This window comes from Dioscorea cayenensis, chromosome 3 (assembly GCF_009730915.1).
Source record: "Dioscorea cayenensis subsp. rotundata cultivar TDr96_F1 chromosome 3, TDr96_F1_v2_PseudoChromosome.rev07_lg8_w22 25.fasta, whole genome shotgun sequence".
Classification (NCBI taxonomy): Eukaryota; Viridiplantae; Streptophyta; class Magnoliopsida; order Dioscoreales; family Dioscoreaceae; genus Dioscorea; species Dioscorea cayenensis.
Genome location: NC_052473.1, coordinates 2,176,264 through 2,190,288, shown reverse-complemented (window position 1 = coordinate 2,190,288; position 14,025 = coordinate 2,176,264). Strand labels below are relative to the sequence as shown.

General features: G+C 37.8%; 3 protein-coding genes across 3 annotated transcripts; 1 reads left to right on the top strand and 2 right to left on the bottom strand.

Annotated features, from left to right (window-relative positions):
• Positions 1-1,654: 1,654 nt before the first annotated feature.
• On the bottom strand, positions 1,655-7,674 carry LOC120255613. The gene is made up of 6 exons (XM_039263412.1): positions 7,494-7,674; positions 7,254-7,414; positions 6,139-6,325; positions 3,283-3,389; positions 2,560-2,652; positions 1,655-2,180 (listed from the first exon to the last, which is right to left on the bottom strand). Exons 1-6 carry the CDS (start codon positions 7,672-7,674, stop codon positions 1,701-1,703), a joined length of 1,209 nt encoding a protein of 402 aa, XP_039119346.1. The 3' UTR covers positions 1,655-1,700.
• A 622-nt stretch (positions 7,675-8,296) lies between these two features.
• LOC120255160 (peptidyl-prolyl cis-trans isomerase CYP20-1-like) lies at positions 8,297-11,439 on the bottom strand. Its single transcript, XM_039263053.1, has 7 exons — positions 11,273-11,439; positions 10,142-10,220; positions 9,652-9,699; positions 9,523-9,546; positions 8,824-9,006; positions 8,669-8,744; positions 8,297-8,602 (listed from the first exon to the last, which is right to left on the bottom strand). The coding sequence occupies exons 1-7, from the start codon at positions 11,348-11,350 to the stop codon at positions 8,464-8,466; spliced, it is 627 nt and encodes a 208-aa protein (XP_039118987.1). The 5' UTR covers positions 11,351-11,439; the 3' UTR covers positions 8,297-8,463.
• Positions 11,440-12,805: 1,366 nt separating this feature from the next.
• LOC120255151 (NDR1/HIN1-like protein 6) lies at positions 12,806-13,916 on the top strand. The gene has a single exon (XM_039263041.1). The coding sequence runs from the start codon at positions 13,064-13,066 to the stop codon at positions 13,769-13,771; it is 708 nt and encodes a 235-aa protein (XP_039118975.1). The 5' UTR covers positions 12,806-13,063; the 3' UTR covers positions 13,772-13,916.
• Positions 13,917-14,025: the final 109 nt, after the last annotated feature.

The window sequence follows — 14,025 nt, the reverse complement described above, 5'->3', positions numbered from 1 at the left end:
AATTATTAATAGTTGGTTATAATTAATGAAAATAGAAATAGCATAAGTGGGGAAAAATAAATTATAAAAAATTAATGAAAATTATAAGAGTTTCATATGTAAAACGTTTTTTTTAATTTAAAAAACTACCGAGATTTGCAGTTTTTTAAAAATAAAATTTTAATATTAAAAAACTAATGTTTTTTTTTTAAAAAAAAAGATTAATATTAAAAAATTAGTTGGGCCTATAACTTTAAAAAAAACTATTAAAAAAATAAAAATGTGTATTTTTGTAAATAATAAAAAAAGCCTCTCATTTACCATATTAATTTCTTTAGAAAAAGGGAAAAAACTATAAACATCTCATTCTCCTATATATTAATCCAAAGTGAAAACTACAAACGGCAAACACACAAGCATTTGTCTCATGCAAAGAAGCAAAGATGACATTTTCATAGCCAAGCCATCATCTTCTTCTAAAGATTTATCCAATGAAAACTTGAAAGTAAATTAAGCTCTCTTTTAAAGAAATTTCTAACTGTTGCTCTTAATGCTGTTAATGCAAGAGTGCAACAACAATGAAGCTCAGCAAGCAGAGAAGGAGTTATGAGCTGTATGCAATAAAAGTTCTTACTTGCTTGACTGAATAACAAGTTCAAACATAAATATAAAGATTTACTAAAGTTCTACAAAGGCTGACACAACCAATAAACATTTAAAGCAACATAATACTTTAACAGATAAAAAGGTAGAGGCCCATCCAAAATCACATGCTAAAAGTTAAGTCTCCAAGCAGTCACTTCATTCAACCACCAATCCATCCATTCACTAGGCCTTCTGAGTGAGCATCAACAAATGCTACCACCTCCCTTGTTATGATATATCCTGGATACTTCTCCTTCATCAACTCTACAATCTCCATCAAAACAAGTCCTACCTTGGCAAACTTCTCAAGTTTCCATTTGTGATATGGACAATCATTCCCATGTGCCACATGCACTTCTTCATCACTAAGCATCTTGCTTGAACTTCAATTTATACTTAGAATAATATATAATAAGAAGATAAAGATATATGTATACATGATAAGGTTCTTGTCACTTTCCATATCAAACTTCATGTTCTTTAAAACTTCATGTTCATGCATGTCTTCCACGTCAATCTGATCATGCAGTATTAGACATTAACAGCTGAACGAAAGATATGGTGCATTGAATGGTTGTGTTGTTTCCCAAGAGAAATGAAAAATAGAGGCCTCTCAAATTTCAAGGAACACTGAGGAAGAAGGATGATTTTGAACTATTTTTAAGAGGACATTTTGAAGAATGGAAAAGTTGGTGCATTTATGCTTGTTTTGATGAAGATATCACGAGTCATTAAGATAATTCAGTCTTCATACTAGCTTATATATATGTTTGATAGGAAAAATGTTAAAAAGAGATAGAGATGCAAATTTAAGGTGGCATATATAGTTAGTCTATAAATATGTACATGTATGTAGTGCGATCTATTTAAATTAATAATAAAAAAATACATTGATAAAAACCATGGGAATATTTGATCTGTGTACCATGAGAATTTGCAAACCCCTGGCCATAACCAAAAAGGATTCATCCTGAGATGATAACATACCAAATAGGAGTGTATATATATATATATATATATATTCCTCCATTAGTCATGACTTTGCATCAATACAATGTTTCATAGAAAATAGTTAATTACTTATACATATTCTCTAAAATTTTCGCTAGCTCCCACTCCCAGTCATGATCATCTATAATGTCTTCATCATCAGAGTAAGCAGAGTCTGTAAAGATGCTGCTCTCCAAGGAGAATTTGAAGGTAAAGCTATCTATCAGAGGGAATTCATTATCACTTAAAACTCCTGAACCTCTTTTGTTACTGTAACCAGGGTAGTCCCATTTGCTAAACACCTCCTTCTGTTTGAGAACAAGCTCAGCATCATTTGCAAGATCCTCAATTCTCCATAATCTGTAAGGGTAGTCATCACGGTGTGACACATGCACTTGCCCTTCTTCATTAAGCATCTTGCTTGCCACCTTGAAGAAAGCTCCAACCAACTCCATATGCCTCCTGTTGTTAATATACATGTTAAGATGTGATTTGTCGCATGAGAAGGTTGGCATCACCGGAGATGGCTGCAGGTGGTGATGTGCAATATGAGGAGGTAGCATGGTTTTGTGTCATGACGCTGTTCATGTACTGGCGTGGTGGGCTTTACTGTGTATGCTCAGTCATGGAACTGAGATGTTTTTGTAATGGGGAGCATTAATGGCAACCCATGTCTCTTTGTGTTTGTGCCCATCCAATGTGGGTATAGTTTAAGGTTATGTATTGGCCAATAGCAACTATGCAGCATGATGGGCCAATGAGAGCAAAGTTTTGTGCTGTACTTTTATTTTTGCTCTTTGCTTATATATATTAGTTGATGAGCACTTGCTCATTGGTTGGACCAAAAGAAAAACTTTTTGACTAAGTTTTTTCCTTTTGAACGTGTGGTCAAGAGAATCTCTCTCTGGTTCCATCTCTCCTGGCATTTCCTCAAACACCCACGACTTGGCCGGAGTTCCAGCATATTACACCAACAAATCTGGTATCAGAGCTCATGGCAGCCAACGGCACTCCAAACGGCGCACCAGCAGCAGCTCTCTTTCAGCCATCAGTTCCCATATTTACTGGAAAGGAGTATGGGAGATGGAGTCTTCGGATGAAAACTGTGTTTAAGTCCCAGGAGCTTTGGGACCTTGTGAAGAAGGGGCTGGCCGAGACAAAGGACGAAGCTCAGGTGCGTGAGAACAAGAAGCGTAATGCTAAGGCTTTGTGTTTAATTCAGCAAGCTGTAGATGGTCCGGTCTTGGATCGAATCTCTGAGGTGAAGACCGCGCATGAGGCTTGGGAGGTGCTAAAGAAACAATATCATGGCACGAGCAAAGCACTAGGGGTAAGGCTGCAAGCTCTCAGGCAAGGGTTTGAGACGTTGCAGATGGAGGATCAAGAGAGTATTCAAGAATATTTCTCCAGGGTGGTCACTACAGTGAATCAAATCAAGGGACTTGGTCACAAACTCAGTGAAGCAGAGGTGGTGTCCAAAGTGCTGAGGAGCTTAGCACCGAAATTTGACTTTGTCGCTGTTGCAATTGAAGAATCAAAAGAACTTGCAAGTTTGTCACTTGATGAGCTCAGTGGATCACTGCAAGCTCATGAAGTGAGGGTAAATCGAGCACTGGGCAAGAGTGCTGAGAAGGTTCTTCTTGCAAAGGGTGAAACATCAAGCTCTACCTTTGGGAAAGGAGTTGGTAATAGAAGCCCTTGTGGAGATGGAAGAGGCCGAGGAAGGCAGTTCAACCGAGGGAGAGGACGAGGAAGAGGAAACCGAGGTAGGAGCTCTGAAAATAAAAGCCATATTCAATGTTTTCATTGCAAAAAATTTGGACACGTGAAAGCTGAATGTTGGGCAAGAAACAAGCCACCAGAGAAGGAAGCTAATCTAGTTGCAAGTGAAGAAGAGACAAACAACATCTTCATGGCCAGCAGCTCATCAGAACCTGAAGCATCTTCTGTGTGGTTGGTGGACAGCGGATGTTCGAATCACATGACGGGGAGAAGAAGCTTATTTATCAACTTGGATGAGACTCAGAAGGTGAGTGTGAGGCTCGGTAATGACAAGGAGATGATGGTTCAAGGGGTGGGAACTGTGAGTGTGAGCACTCATACAGGTGAGCAAAAGGAATTGCGAGGAGTGCAATTCATCCCAGGCTTGGCCCACAACCTTCTCAGTGTCGGGCAGCTACTCACTAAAGGCTATTCTGTTGTATTTGATAAAGATATGTGTGTCATAAGTGATAAACAGACAGGGAATCAGGTGGTTGCAATTCAACGAACCAAGAGCAATATGTTCCCGTTGGATGTTAGCTGTATTGGAAGACTCAATATGGTCGCGAGGAAGCAAACACTAGCTGAGCTCTGGCATCTTCGACTAGGACACATAAATTATAGAAGTTTGCAATCTATGGCCATGAAGAAACTGGTGGTTGGCATGCCAGAGTTGAAGATGAGCTCACAATGTGAAGATTGTGCTCTGACGAAGCAAGCGAGGTCGAGTTTCCCAGCAGGTGTTGCTCGGAGGGCAGGGGCTTGTCTTCAATTAGTGCATATGGACCTATGCGGGCCCATGAATGAAGAATCTTTGGGAGGTAATAAATATTTTTATTTGCTTGTTGATGATTTCAGTAGATGGTGCTGGGTTTATCTCCTCAAGAGCAAGTCAGATGCTTTTGAGTGTTTTCGGAAGTTCCATACTTTAGTGGAAAGGCAAGCTGGTGTGAAGCTCAAGGCTATTAGGAGTGATCGAGGCGGCGAGTTTACATCCTCTGAGTTTCAAAAGTATTGCGACTCACTGGGAATCAGAAGGGAATTCTCCACATCACACACACCACAGCAGAATGGTGTGGTAGAGCGGAAGAATCGAACGGTTGTGGAGATGGCGCGCAGCTTGCTAAAAAGTGGGAACTTGCCAACAAACTTCTGGGGAGAAGCTACTTCTACTGCTGTGTATTTGATCAATAGATCACCTACACAAGCTCTACTTAACAAGACGCCATTTGAAGTGTGGTATGGGTTTAAGCCGAGAATAAATCACTTAAGGGTGTTTGGGTGTGTTGCATTTGCACTCATCACCTCTCATAAACCTCACAAGCTTGATGAAAAATCGGAAAAATGCTTGTTTGTTGGTTACTCACATGAATCAAAAGCATATCGATTGTATAACCCAATTACTTGCAAAATTCTTGTGAGCAGGGATGTCATCTTCCATGAAGAAGCACGATGGAGTTGGAAGACAAATCATGATGACCGTCGGGTGATTCAAGTTAATGTTGAACCTGGAGACTGTGAGCAAGAAAATGCTAGGCCTACTTGTTATGGGAACTCAGTGGGAGACGCTGAGTGTGAGGCAAGGGAAAATGAGCATGAATGTGTACTAGAATCCCAGAGAACTCAGGTTGCACCCACCGATGGTTCACCAGCAAGGAAAACAAAGTTGCTGTCAGATATCTACAACACGTGCACATTTGCCATGCATGTTGCTGATCCAGTTGATTTCAAGGAGGCTGTGAAGAGCAAGGCTTGGCAAGAGGCAATGGAGGAAGAGATTAACTCAATTGTTTGTAATGATACGTGGGAGTTATGTGACCTTCCCTCGCTGTAAGAAAGCAATAGGTTTGAAGTGGATCTTCAAGACCAAATATAACTCGGAAGGGAAAGTTCAGAAGCTCAAAGCAAGGGTGGTGGCTAAAGGTTACTCTCAGAAACAAGGCATAGATTATGACGAGGTGTTCTCGCCGGTGGCCCGGATGGAAACAGTGAGATTATTGCTAGCGCTCGCAGCTCACTCAGGTTGGGATGTATTCCATTTTGACGTAAAATCAGCGTTTTTGAACGGTGACATTCAAGAAGAAGTATTTGTTACTCAACCAGAAGGGTATGTTGTAAAAGGTGAAGAACATCGTGTATACAAGCTAAGGAAGGCGCTCTATGGTTTGAAACAATCACCCCGGGCCTGGTACTCGAAAATTGATCAGCATTTTAGAAAGTGTGGTTTCACAAGAAGTGAAAATGAGCATACACTCTATAGGAAGGTGGGGGAGAATGAAGAGGCATTAATGATTAGTTTGTATGTTGATGACATCATATATACAAGCTCTTCATGTGCAATGCTCAAAGATTTCAGAAAGGATATGATGTGCACTTTCAAAATGACTGATCTGGGCAAAGTTAGTCATTTCCTTGGGTTAGAAGTGTTGCAAAGCTCGAGTGGTTTATTTATAACACAAAAGAACTACATTGAAGGAATATTACATCGATGAACATGTCACAATGCAAGCCTACATCAACACCAATGGGAATAAAATGACAAGTCGCAAAGTGATGCTCGGTGGAGTCATGCTTGATCCATGGATTTTTCGTAAGCTTTAATTGAAGGCTACTTTATGTGACACACACTCGACCCGATATATGTTTTGCAGTAAACTATCTGTCCAGGTTTGTGAATCAACCTCACAAGTGTCATTTCATTGCAGCCCTAAGCTGCTGGTGAGATACCTTGCGTGTACTAGGGGACTTGGACTCGGTATTCACGGGAAATGAAGGAGTTCTGAAGCCTTCCTGGACAAACTGATTGGGGTGGATCCCTATCTGATCGCAAGAGCACCTCTGGACTCCTTTTTCGGTTAGGCATGAGCACAATTGGATGGGGGTCAAAGAAACAAGAAATTGTTGCACTGTCGACGACTGAGGCGGAATACGTAGCCTCTACTGCAGCAGCCTGTCAGATAGTGTGGCTAAGGAGGATCTTACAGGATTGTGGGTACATGATGACGCCGCCAACCAAGCTTTGGTGTGATAACTTATCGGCGATTGCGGTAGCAAAGAATCCCACACATCATGGTAGGACTAAGCACATTGACGTGCGTTTTCATTTCATTCGAGGGCTCGTTAATGAAGGAGTGATTTCTCTTCACCACTGCTCGAGTGAAGATCAGCTGGCTGACATCCTTACCAAGTCTCTTCCAGTTGAGAAGTATGTTCTCTTGAGAAGTCAACTTGGGTTGTGCATGCTTCAATCACTGGGGGATGTTAAGATGTGATTTGTCGCATGAGAAGGTTGGCATCACCGGAGATGGCTGCAGGTGGTGATGTGCAATATGAGGAGGTAGCATGGTTTTGTGTCATGACGCTGTTCATGTACTGGCGTGGTGGGCTTTACTGTGTATACTCAGTCATGGAACTGAGATGTTTTTGTAATGGGGAGCATTAATGGCAACCCATGTCTCTTTGTGTTTGTGCCCATCCAATGTGGGTATAGTTTAAGGTTATGTATTGGCCAATAGCAACTATGCAGCATGATGGGCCAATGAGAGCAAAGTTTTGTGCTGTACTTTTATTTTTGCTCTTTGCTTATATATATTAGTTGATGAGCACTTGCTCATTGGTTGGACCAAAAGAAAAACTTTTTGACTAAGTTTTTTCCTTTTGAACGTGTGGTCAAGAGAATCTCTCCCTGGTTCCATCTCTCCTGGCATTTCCTCAAACACCCACGACTTGGCCGGAGTTCCAGCATATTACACCAACAATACAAAGAAAGAAATTCAGTAAGTGCTTGTTTTACTAAGTATATATTGGACTATGAAGATAATTAAGGATACACACTTAATTAGCTCCTTATCTCTTTCTTTAAAGAAAAAATCATGTACAGCATGGGGAAAGTTGTAGATAATCCTATCAAACTTCATGTCCTTCAAGACGTCATGTTCATGCATGGTTTTCACGTCAATCTCATGCAGAACGAGGCAGTTTAACTCCTTCAACTTCTGTAGATGGACTTCTGCAAGCTTATAATTTTTAAGCAACGTAGCTGATAAAAATCACAAATGAAAAGAGGATTAGAGAAACTGCTAAATGATTTGGAAATAATTAATTATTAATTATTGTACCTTGTGAATCAAGAGAAGTGGCCACCATGTTGTTGGCTGAGCCAAAGGCTCTGGCCAAGCATAAAGAGAAGGAGAAGTCACCCTCTCCAACAAGTAGGATTCTTTGAGAACTAGTATAATGAGTGATAAACCTCTCTTCTTTCTCATTATCACTGGTTTTGTCAGTGACATTTAAAGCCATTTCTCCCATTTTTCTTAAGCAGCTCTTAGATTGCAACAAGAAGCATGAAGGTGAAGTATAAAAAGATACTGCATTGAATGGCTTTGTTGTTTCCCAAGGAGATCGAAGTGATGAGTGATTTTTAGGAGGTGCCAAAACTTAGAAGAGTGGAAAGGCCTTACATTCCTGTGCATTTAATAGCATGCATAATTCACCGAAATTATTATTTGATTACATTTAAAGTATATGAAAATTAAAAAACTTTAGAGTTGCATATCTGAAGGTGTATATACAACTGATTGGAAATGATTAGAAAGTTGTTTACATACATGGCTTGTAGATAGCTTTGATATTTAGGGGTTGCTTGACCGCTTAAATTGATAGCGTAATAAGGAGAGGAAGGAATCATGTTTTTGTAATTATATAGATAAATAAGAATGATTTATAAGGCATTGAATAAATATAATATTTACAGGGGCATAATAGTAATTATCCACATTTGTCAAGGTCTACAATAAAAGTAAAAAGAGTATTACACCAATGGCCTTCGCATCAGAATTTTCATAAATAATGTTTTGTTTGATAAATTTTAAAATAATTTTTATATAACTAGCCAAAAATCATGAAGTTACCAACATAGATATCATATCACTTGAAACCAGATTATTTTTTTATTGTTTGCCACAAAACTTAAGTAACAAGACTGTCAGATAACATCTCAACAGTTTGCAGTAAAACTAAGGTTCTCATGAGTGAAAAGAGGCAACTATAGAGAGCTAAGCTTCGTCCTACACAAAGTGTTTAATGTCATCACAGAGGAAGTTCGCCGCTGTCAGCGATCACAACCTTGCTCTTTGGTGTTCCGTTCTGTCGGCCTTCTGCTTCGACCTTGTATATCACATCCATTCCTGACAATACTTTTCCAAAGACGACATGTTTTCCATCCAACCTGCAAAGAAATCAATTAGCAAACCGATGCCCGGGTAACTTATAGGGTTTGAGAGCTGAACATTACCAGCTGGTTGTCACAGTTGTGATGAAAAATTGTGATCCATTAGTGTCTTTTCCGGCATTGGCCATGGAAAGGAGTCCTAAAGCAAGAACAAGGCGAATAAATTGTATTAGTTTTAACAATTTTTTGATAACTTTTTTGGAGAATAAGATGGATACCTGGTCCAGTGTGCTTGATCTTGAAGTTCTCATCAGCAAATTTAAGGCCATAGATAGACTCTCCACCTCTTCCATCACCGAGGGTGAAGTCCCCGCCCTGGATCATAAAGCTGGGGATGATTCGGTGGAATGAGCTTCCCTTGTAATGAAGTGGCTTTCCACTTTTCCCCATGCCTTTCTCGCCTGCACAATGATATTCAAACTTCATATATACAATAAGTTCTTTGGGCTTTTATGTTATGTTCCTGTACAAACACATAATCTTACAGGTTTCAAATTGAAAAGTAACTGTACAAGAAGGAATAAATTGCAACTAGCACCGCTACCGTTACATGAAACTAAAAACATATTACCCAGCCTGATTCAAGGTTAATTGGTTTAAGGCAAATTTAACAATGTGAATCTATAAGTCCATGTCTCTCACCCTGTGGTTAAGTTAGTAAATATCCGTATGTACTAACTTAGCTGATGTAGGACTATTTAGTTACTCTAATAGCTAGGAGGAAGCCTATGCACATTTGAGATTGATCCACTAAAAGACCCTTGGATTCAGATTACAGGAACACTAACGCTTCACAAATTCTAACATGTCAATTCCATAGCAATTAAGGGCCAAATAAAGCTACAAGACAAAAGAAGGTAATAATCAACAAGACAATGAATAAGAAAGATATACTCATGATTGTTAAATTAACATACCTGTGCAGAGAGCTCGGAAGTTTTCTGCAAAACAGATAAGCAACCATTACATATATTTCGATTTTTGGGGGAAAAAATAGGGTACCTACTGTAAAGAATAAGTAAAATAGCAAAGGCATGAAACAATACCCGCTGTTTTCGGCACTGTCTTGCCAAATAGACCCATAACAACTCGGCCTGCTCATTAATAGACAAGTTAAATATCATTCTTGATGTCACCTTTTGAAGAATCTAACGGAAAAACTAAGTTAATAACGATGTTATATGATTTGTCACACAAGCTCAATTTGTGAAATTATCTACTCAGCAAGATATAGAATGGTATGATGAATGAATAAACACTCAAAGACAAATGAGGAAAAAAAAAGGGAATATAATCTATTAATCACTTCTACAACAAATCACAAATTTAATCCACCAAAATGTTGCTTCTGCGCCACGATTTCAATCAAAACAAAGCAGTAAGGTTAGAGAACCTATTTAAATTCTATATTCCACTTTCAATACATAGACAGTGATTTTAAAGATAAAAAATGCACAGAAATGAAAATATATTCTCTCACTGCTTTTATTTGAGGATCAAAACAAAAACAATTTAAAAAAAAAAAAAAAATCCCACCAGCAGGCTTCCCATCAATCTCAATGTCAAAGAAAACCTTGTTTGTCACTTCCTTCAAATCCTCCTTGTTAGATTTAGCCTGAAACATAGATTTCAACAATTGAAACTCATTAATTTAACTGCAGCATTCTTGAAGAGAATATAAATCTTAAAAGTTACAAAAGTTATCAACAAACACTGGGAAACTAAAGAGAAGTCCAGAACAGAGACAAAGGCTAGACAAATCAAAACAATGGAACAAACAACATAAAAACTCAAATACTAAAAGATTCAAACTTTAACTTCAGACCTCTCAATTAAATCTCCGGATACTGGAAAAAAAGGGGGGCATTTAAGAAGAGATGAAGACAAGGGCAATATATACAAATACGAGAACCTGAACAATAGATCAAACAACAAACAAACTCAAATACTCAGATTCAAACTGAACTTCAAAATCACTCAACTAAATCTTTGGATACTCAAACAAAAAGGAAATTTGAGAAGAGATGGCAATGAGGCCAATATATCCACATAAGAGAACCTGAACACTGGATCAAACAACAAACAAACTCAAATGCTCAAAGATTCAAACTTGAACTTAAAAATCACTAAACTAAATCTTTGGATATTGAAACAAAAAGGAAATTAGAGAAGAGATGGTGATGAGGCCAATATATACACATAAGAGAACCTGAGCAATGTCTCAAACCACAAAAAAAACTCAAATACCCAAAGATTCAACCTTGAACTTCAAAATTATTCAACTAAATCTTTGGATACTAAAAAAAACAAGAAATTTGAGAAGAAACGGCGATGAGGCCAATATATACATAAAAGATAACCTGAACAATGGATCAAAAAAACAAACTCAAATACTAAAAGATCCAAACTTGAACTTCAAAATCACTCAACTAAATCTTTGGAAACTAAAAAAAAGGAAATTTGAGAAGAGGTGACGATGAAGCCAATATCTCTGCATATAAGAGAACCTGAACAATGGATCAAACAACAGACAAACTAAAATACTCAAAAGATTTCAAACTTAAACTTCAAAATCACTAAATTAAATCACACAAAGCAAAGCAAAACATGAAATTGAAAAAGAGATGACGATGAGGGCAGTATATATGTGTATACATATAAGATAACCTGAATGAGGACGATGGTGGTGAGGAAAAGCAAGCACCATAGAACTGGGACCGAAACCATCCTCTTCTTGATCGCCATTGCTCTCTATTTCCTAGCGATGAGATGAGATCGGAGTTCCAACTCTTTGGCTGCGGAGGATCCCAAGTTCCCAACAATGGATGAAAGACTTGGATATGCCTTTCTCTATGCTAGAGAGTGACCAATTCGGTGACGCAGTATTACAGAATCAGACCAATCATTGAGTTCCACGTGTATAATTTTAGTTTGGTTTCTTTTTGGGTTATCTTGATAGGTTCCTTTAGTATGTTCAATTTGCATTTTAGTAAAATAAGTACTTTATCTTTTTTATTTAAAAAAAAATTAGAAGGAAATAAAAATCATAATCCTCTCAAATACCTAATCTACCAAGATTAAAGATATTATTCATGTAACGATCATCAAATTATTTAAAAAAAAAAAACTGAATTAAGCACAGATAGGAGAATTAGGAGAAACATGGGGATTTAAAAAAGTTAATAATTTTAAGAGATCAGATATAACCTCACAACCTATATAAACTTATTAATTTTTAAACAAATACACATGAAACTAAATATAAGCAAGCAAATGCGTCACAAAACATAAACCAAACTTTTTTTTTCTTTTTTCTTTTTTTTTAAAAAAACCAACAAAATCTATTGAAGTGAAGGAGTGAGTTAGTACATACCATAAGCAATATAACATAAATACAGGAAGTGACACTAACCTTAATTAGTGATTAGACACCCTTATGAAAACAAGAGAGGCAAATGAAAATATACCAAGTAGCAACCATTGAATAGTCCAATAGTAAGACACTTGGATGTGAAAAAAAGGACAAAGGTTCAAATCCCTTCTTTAACAGTACTATTTTGTACTGTTAATGTACTGTACATTTGGACCAAGTACTGTTTCTGTATTATTCACGATCTGGGTGTGAGTCCCCTGTGGAAGAAACAGTGGTTTCACCCCTCCAGACTTGTAAAAAAAAATGGATTTTTCTAAGAGATTTGTAAGCCATCGTAATTGATGCACTTCTATTTTTGTCTATCTTTTTAATAATCCTTTAAAAAAATATATTTATATATACCAAGTAATTGGGTGATATAAAAGAAAAGAATCTGAAGTGATAGATAAGGTTCCAAGGAGATAACACTAAATATGAATCATCTCTTCAACTATTTGTTGGATTTAGGTATCTAGAATCATCTATTCATAGTCGTTCTGTTGGTATTAGGTATTAGATACCTTCAATCTTATCCTCATTAAGTGAGAGTAGGCACCAATAATACATAAATGTGGTGAAAAAAAAAAAAATCAAGACCACATTTGATTATCTTTACCAATAAAATTCCACCTCTATTGCTTTATACAAAACTAAATCAAACACAGTCTAAAGTAGAAAATAATAATAATAAAAAAAAACCAAGATTTTATATATCAGTTCCTTTTTGCCACTCCATATTCCTTCATAACCAAGTAGCCTTCTCTCCTTCCCTTCTCCCTCCCCCACTTTATTCAAACATACACTTTGCCCAACCTCCTTCCTTTTCTCACTCTCTTCAACACCACCCTCCTCTAGTCCTCTTCCTTTGGCCCCATTTTCCTCCATTAAAGTAAAAAAAAGCTCCTCTTTCTCCTCCTCCTTCTTCCTTTACTCTCTCTCCTTCCCTAGTTCCCTCTAAACAACAACAACAACAACAACAACAACAACAACAACCTCAACTTCCTTCTCCTTCTCCTCCCCTTCACTCCACCATCACCATTATTAACATGCCTTCTCATCCTAATCCCTTCCCTTCTTCAACAACAACCAATAACACCATCAAACAAAACTTCCTTCCTCCACCACCTCAAGCCACCTTCTCCAACACCACCCAAAGAAACCACCAACGTCTCCTCCCACCTCACCGGAAAACCAACCCTCTAGTTTGGTGTGGTGCTATCCTTTGCTTCTTCTTCAGCCTTCTCCTCATCCTCTCTGGCATCCTCATTCTCATCATCTTCCTCTTCATCAAGCCCAGAAACCCGGCTTTCGACATCCCAAACGCTAGCCTCAATACCATTGTCCTCCTCTCACCTTTCTACCTCAATGGAGACCTCACCTTCCTCGCCAACTTCTCCAATCCAAACCACAAATTGGATCTCATTTTTGACTATATAAGCATTGAATTATACTTCTCCGATCACCTTATCGCCGCGCAAGGCTTACCGCCTTTCACTCAACGCCAAGGCGAGCAGAGGCTTGAAGCTGTCCACATGATATCTAGTGAAGTTTACTTGCCTACTCACCTTCTTTTGGATCTTCAGAAACAAGTGGGAAGTAACAGTGTAGTGTATAATATTAGAGGGACATTCAAAGTTAAGGTGAGCTTTGGTGTTTTTCATTTCACTTATTGGCTTTATAGCCGTTGTTTCATTCAGCTCTCTGCTCCTCCTTCTGGTGTTTTGATTGGAAGGACTTGCAAAACTAACAAGTGAAATTCATCTTTCATTTAATCATTTCTTCTTCTTCTTCTTCTTCATCATCATCATCATTCTTTTTTCTCATCTCTCATGTATAATTGATGATACATATATGTTGTTGAAACATTGCAATTTTGAATTGATTGCTTTCCTTTATGAAGGAATTACTTTAACAAGCAATATTAATTGTGTTTGTGATGCCATTAATTTCTTTTGATTTTCTTCTGTTTCCTATCCTATGTATTTCTTGATAAATTGACTAATATTCT

Excerpts from the sequence above, each read along its gene's own strand:
- LOC120255613 (XM_039263412.1), bottom strand. The coding sequence starts at position 7,674 with ATGGCTTTAAATGTCACTGACAAAACCAGTGATAATGAGAAAGAAGAG. Across the intron at positions 3,390-6,138 it reads TCAGAACTCCTTCATTTCCC|AGCTCCTACCTCGGTTTCCT; the intron begins GTGAATACCGAG and ends TTTTATTTTCAG. Across the intron at positions 2,181-2,559 it reads TATGCTGGAACTCCGGCCAA|ACCATGCTACCTCCTCATAT; the intron begins GTCGTGGGTGTT and ends TCATGACACAAA.
- LOC120255160 (XM_039263053.1), bottom strand. The coding sequence starts at position 11,350 with ATGGCGATCAAGAAGAGGATGGTTTCGGTCCCAGTTCTATGGTGCTTG. Across the intron at positions 9,007-9,522 it reads CTTCCGAGCTCTCTGCACAG|GCGAGAAAGGCATGGGGAAA; the intron begins GTATGTTAATTT and ends ATCATTGTGCAG. Across the intron at positions 8,745-8,823 it reads GATCAAGCACACTGGACCAG|GACTCCTTTCCATGGCCAAT; the intron begins GTATCCATCTTA and ends TTCTTGCTTTAG.
- LOC120255151 (XM_039263041.1), top strand. The coding sequence starts at position 13,064 with ATGCCTTCTCATCCTAATCCCTTCCCTTCTTCAACAACAACCAATAAC.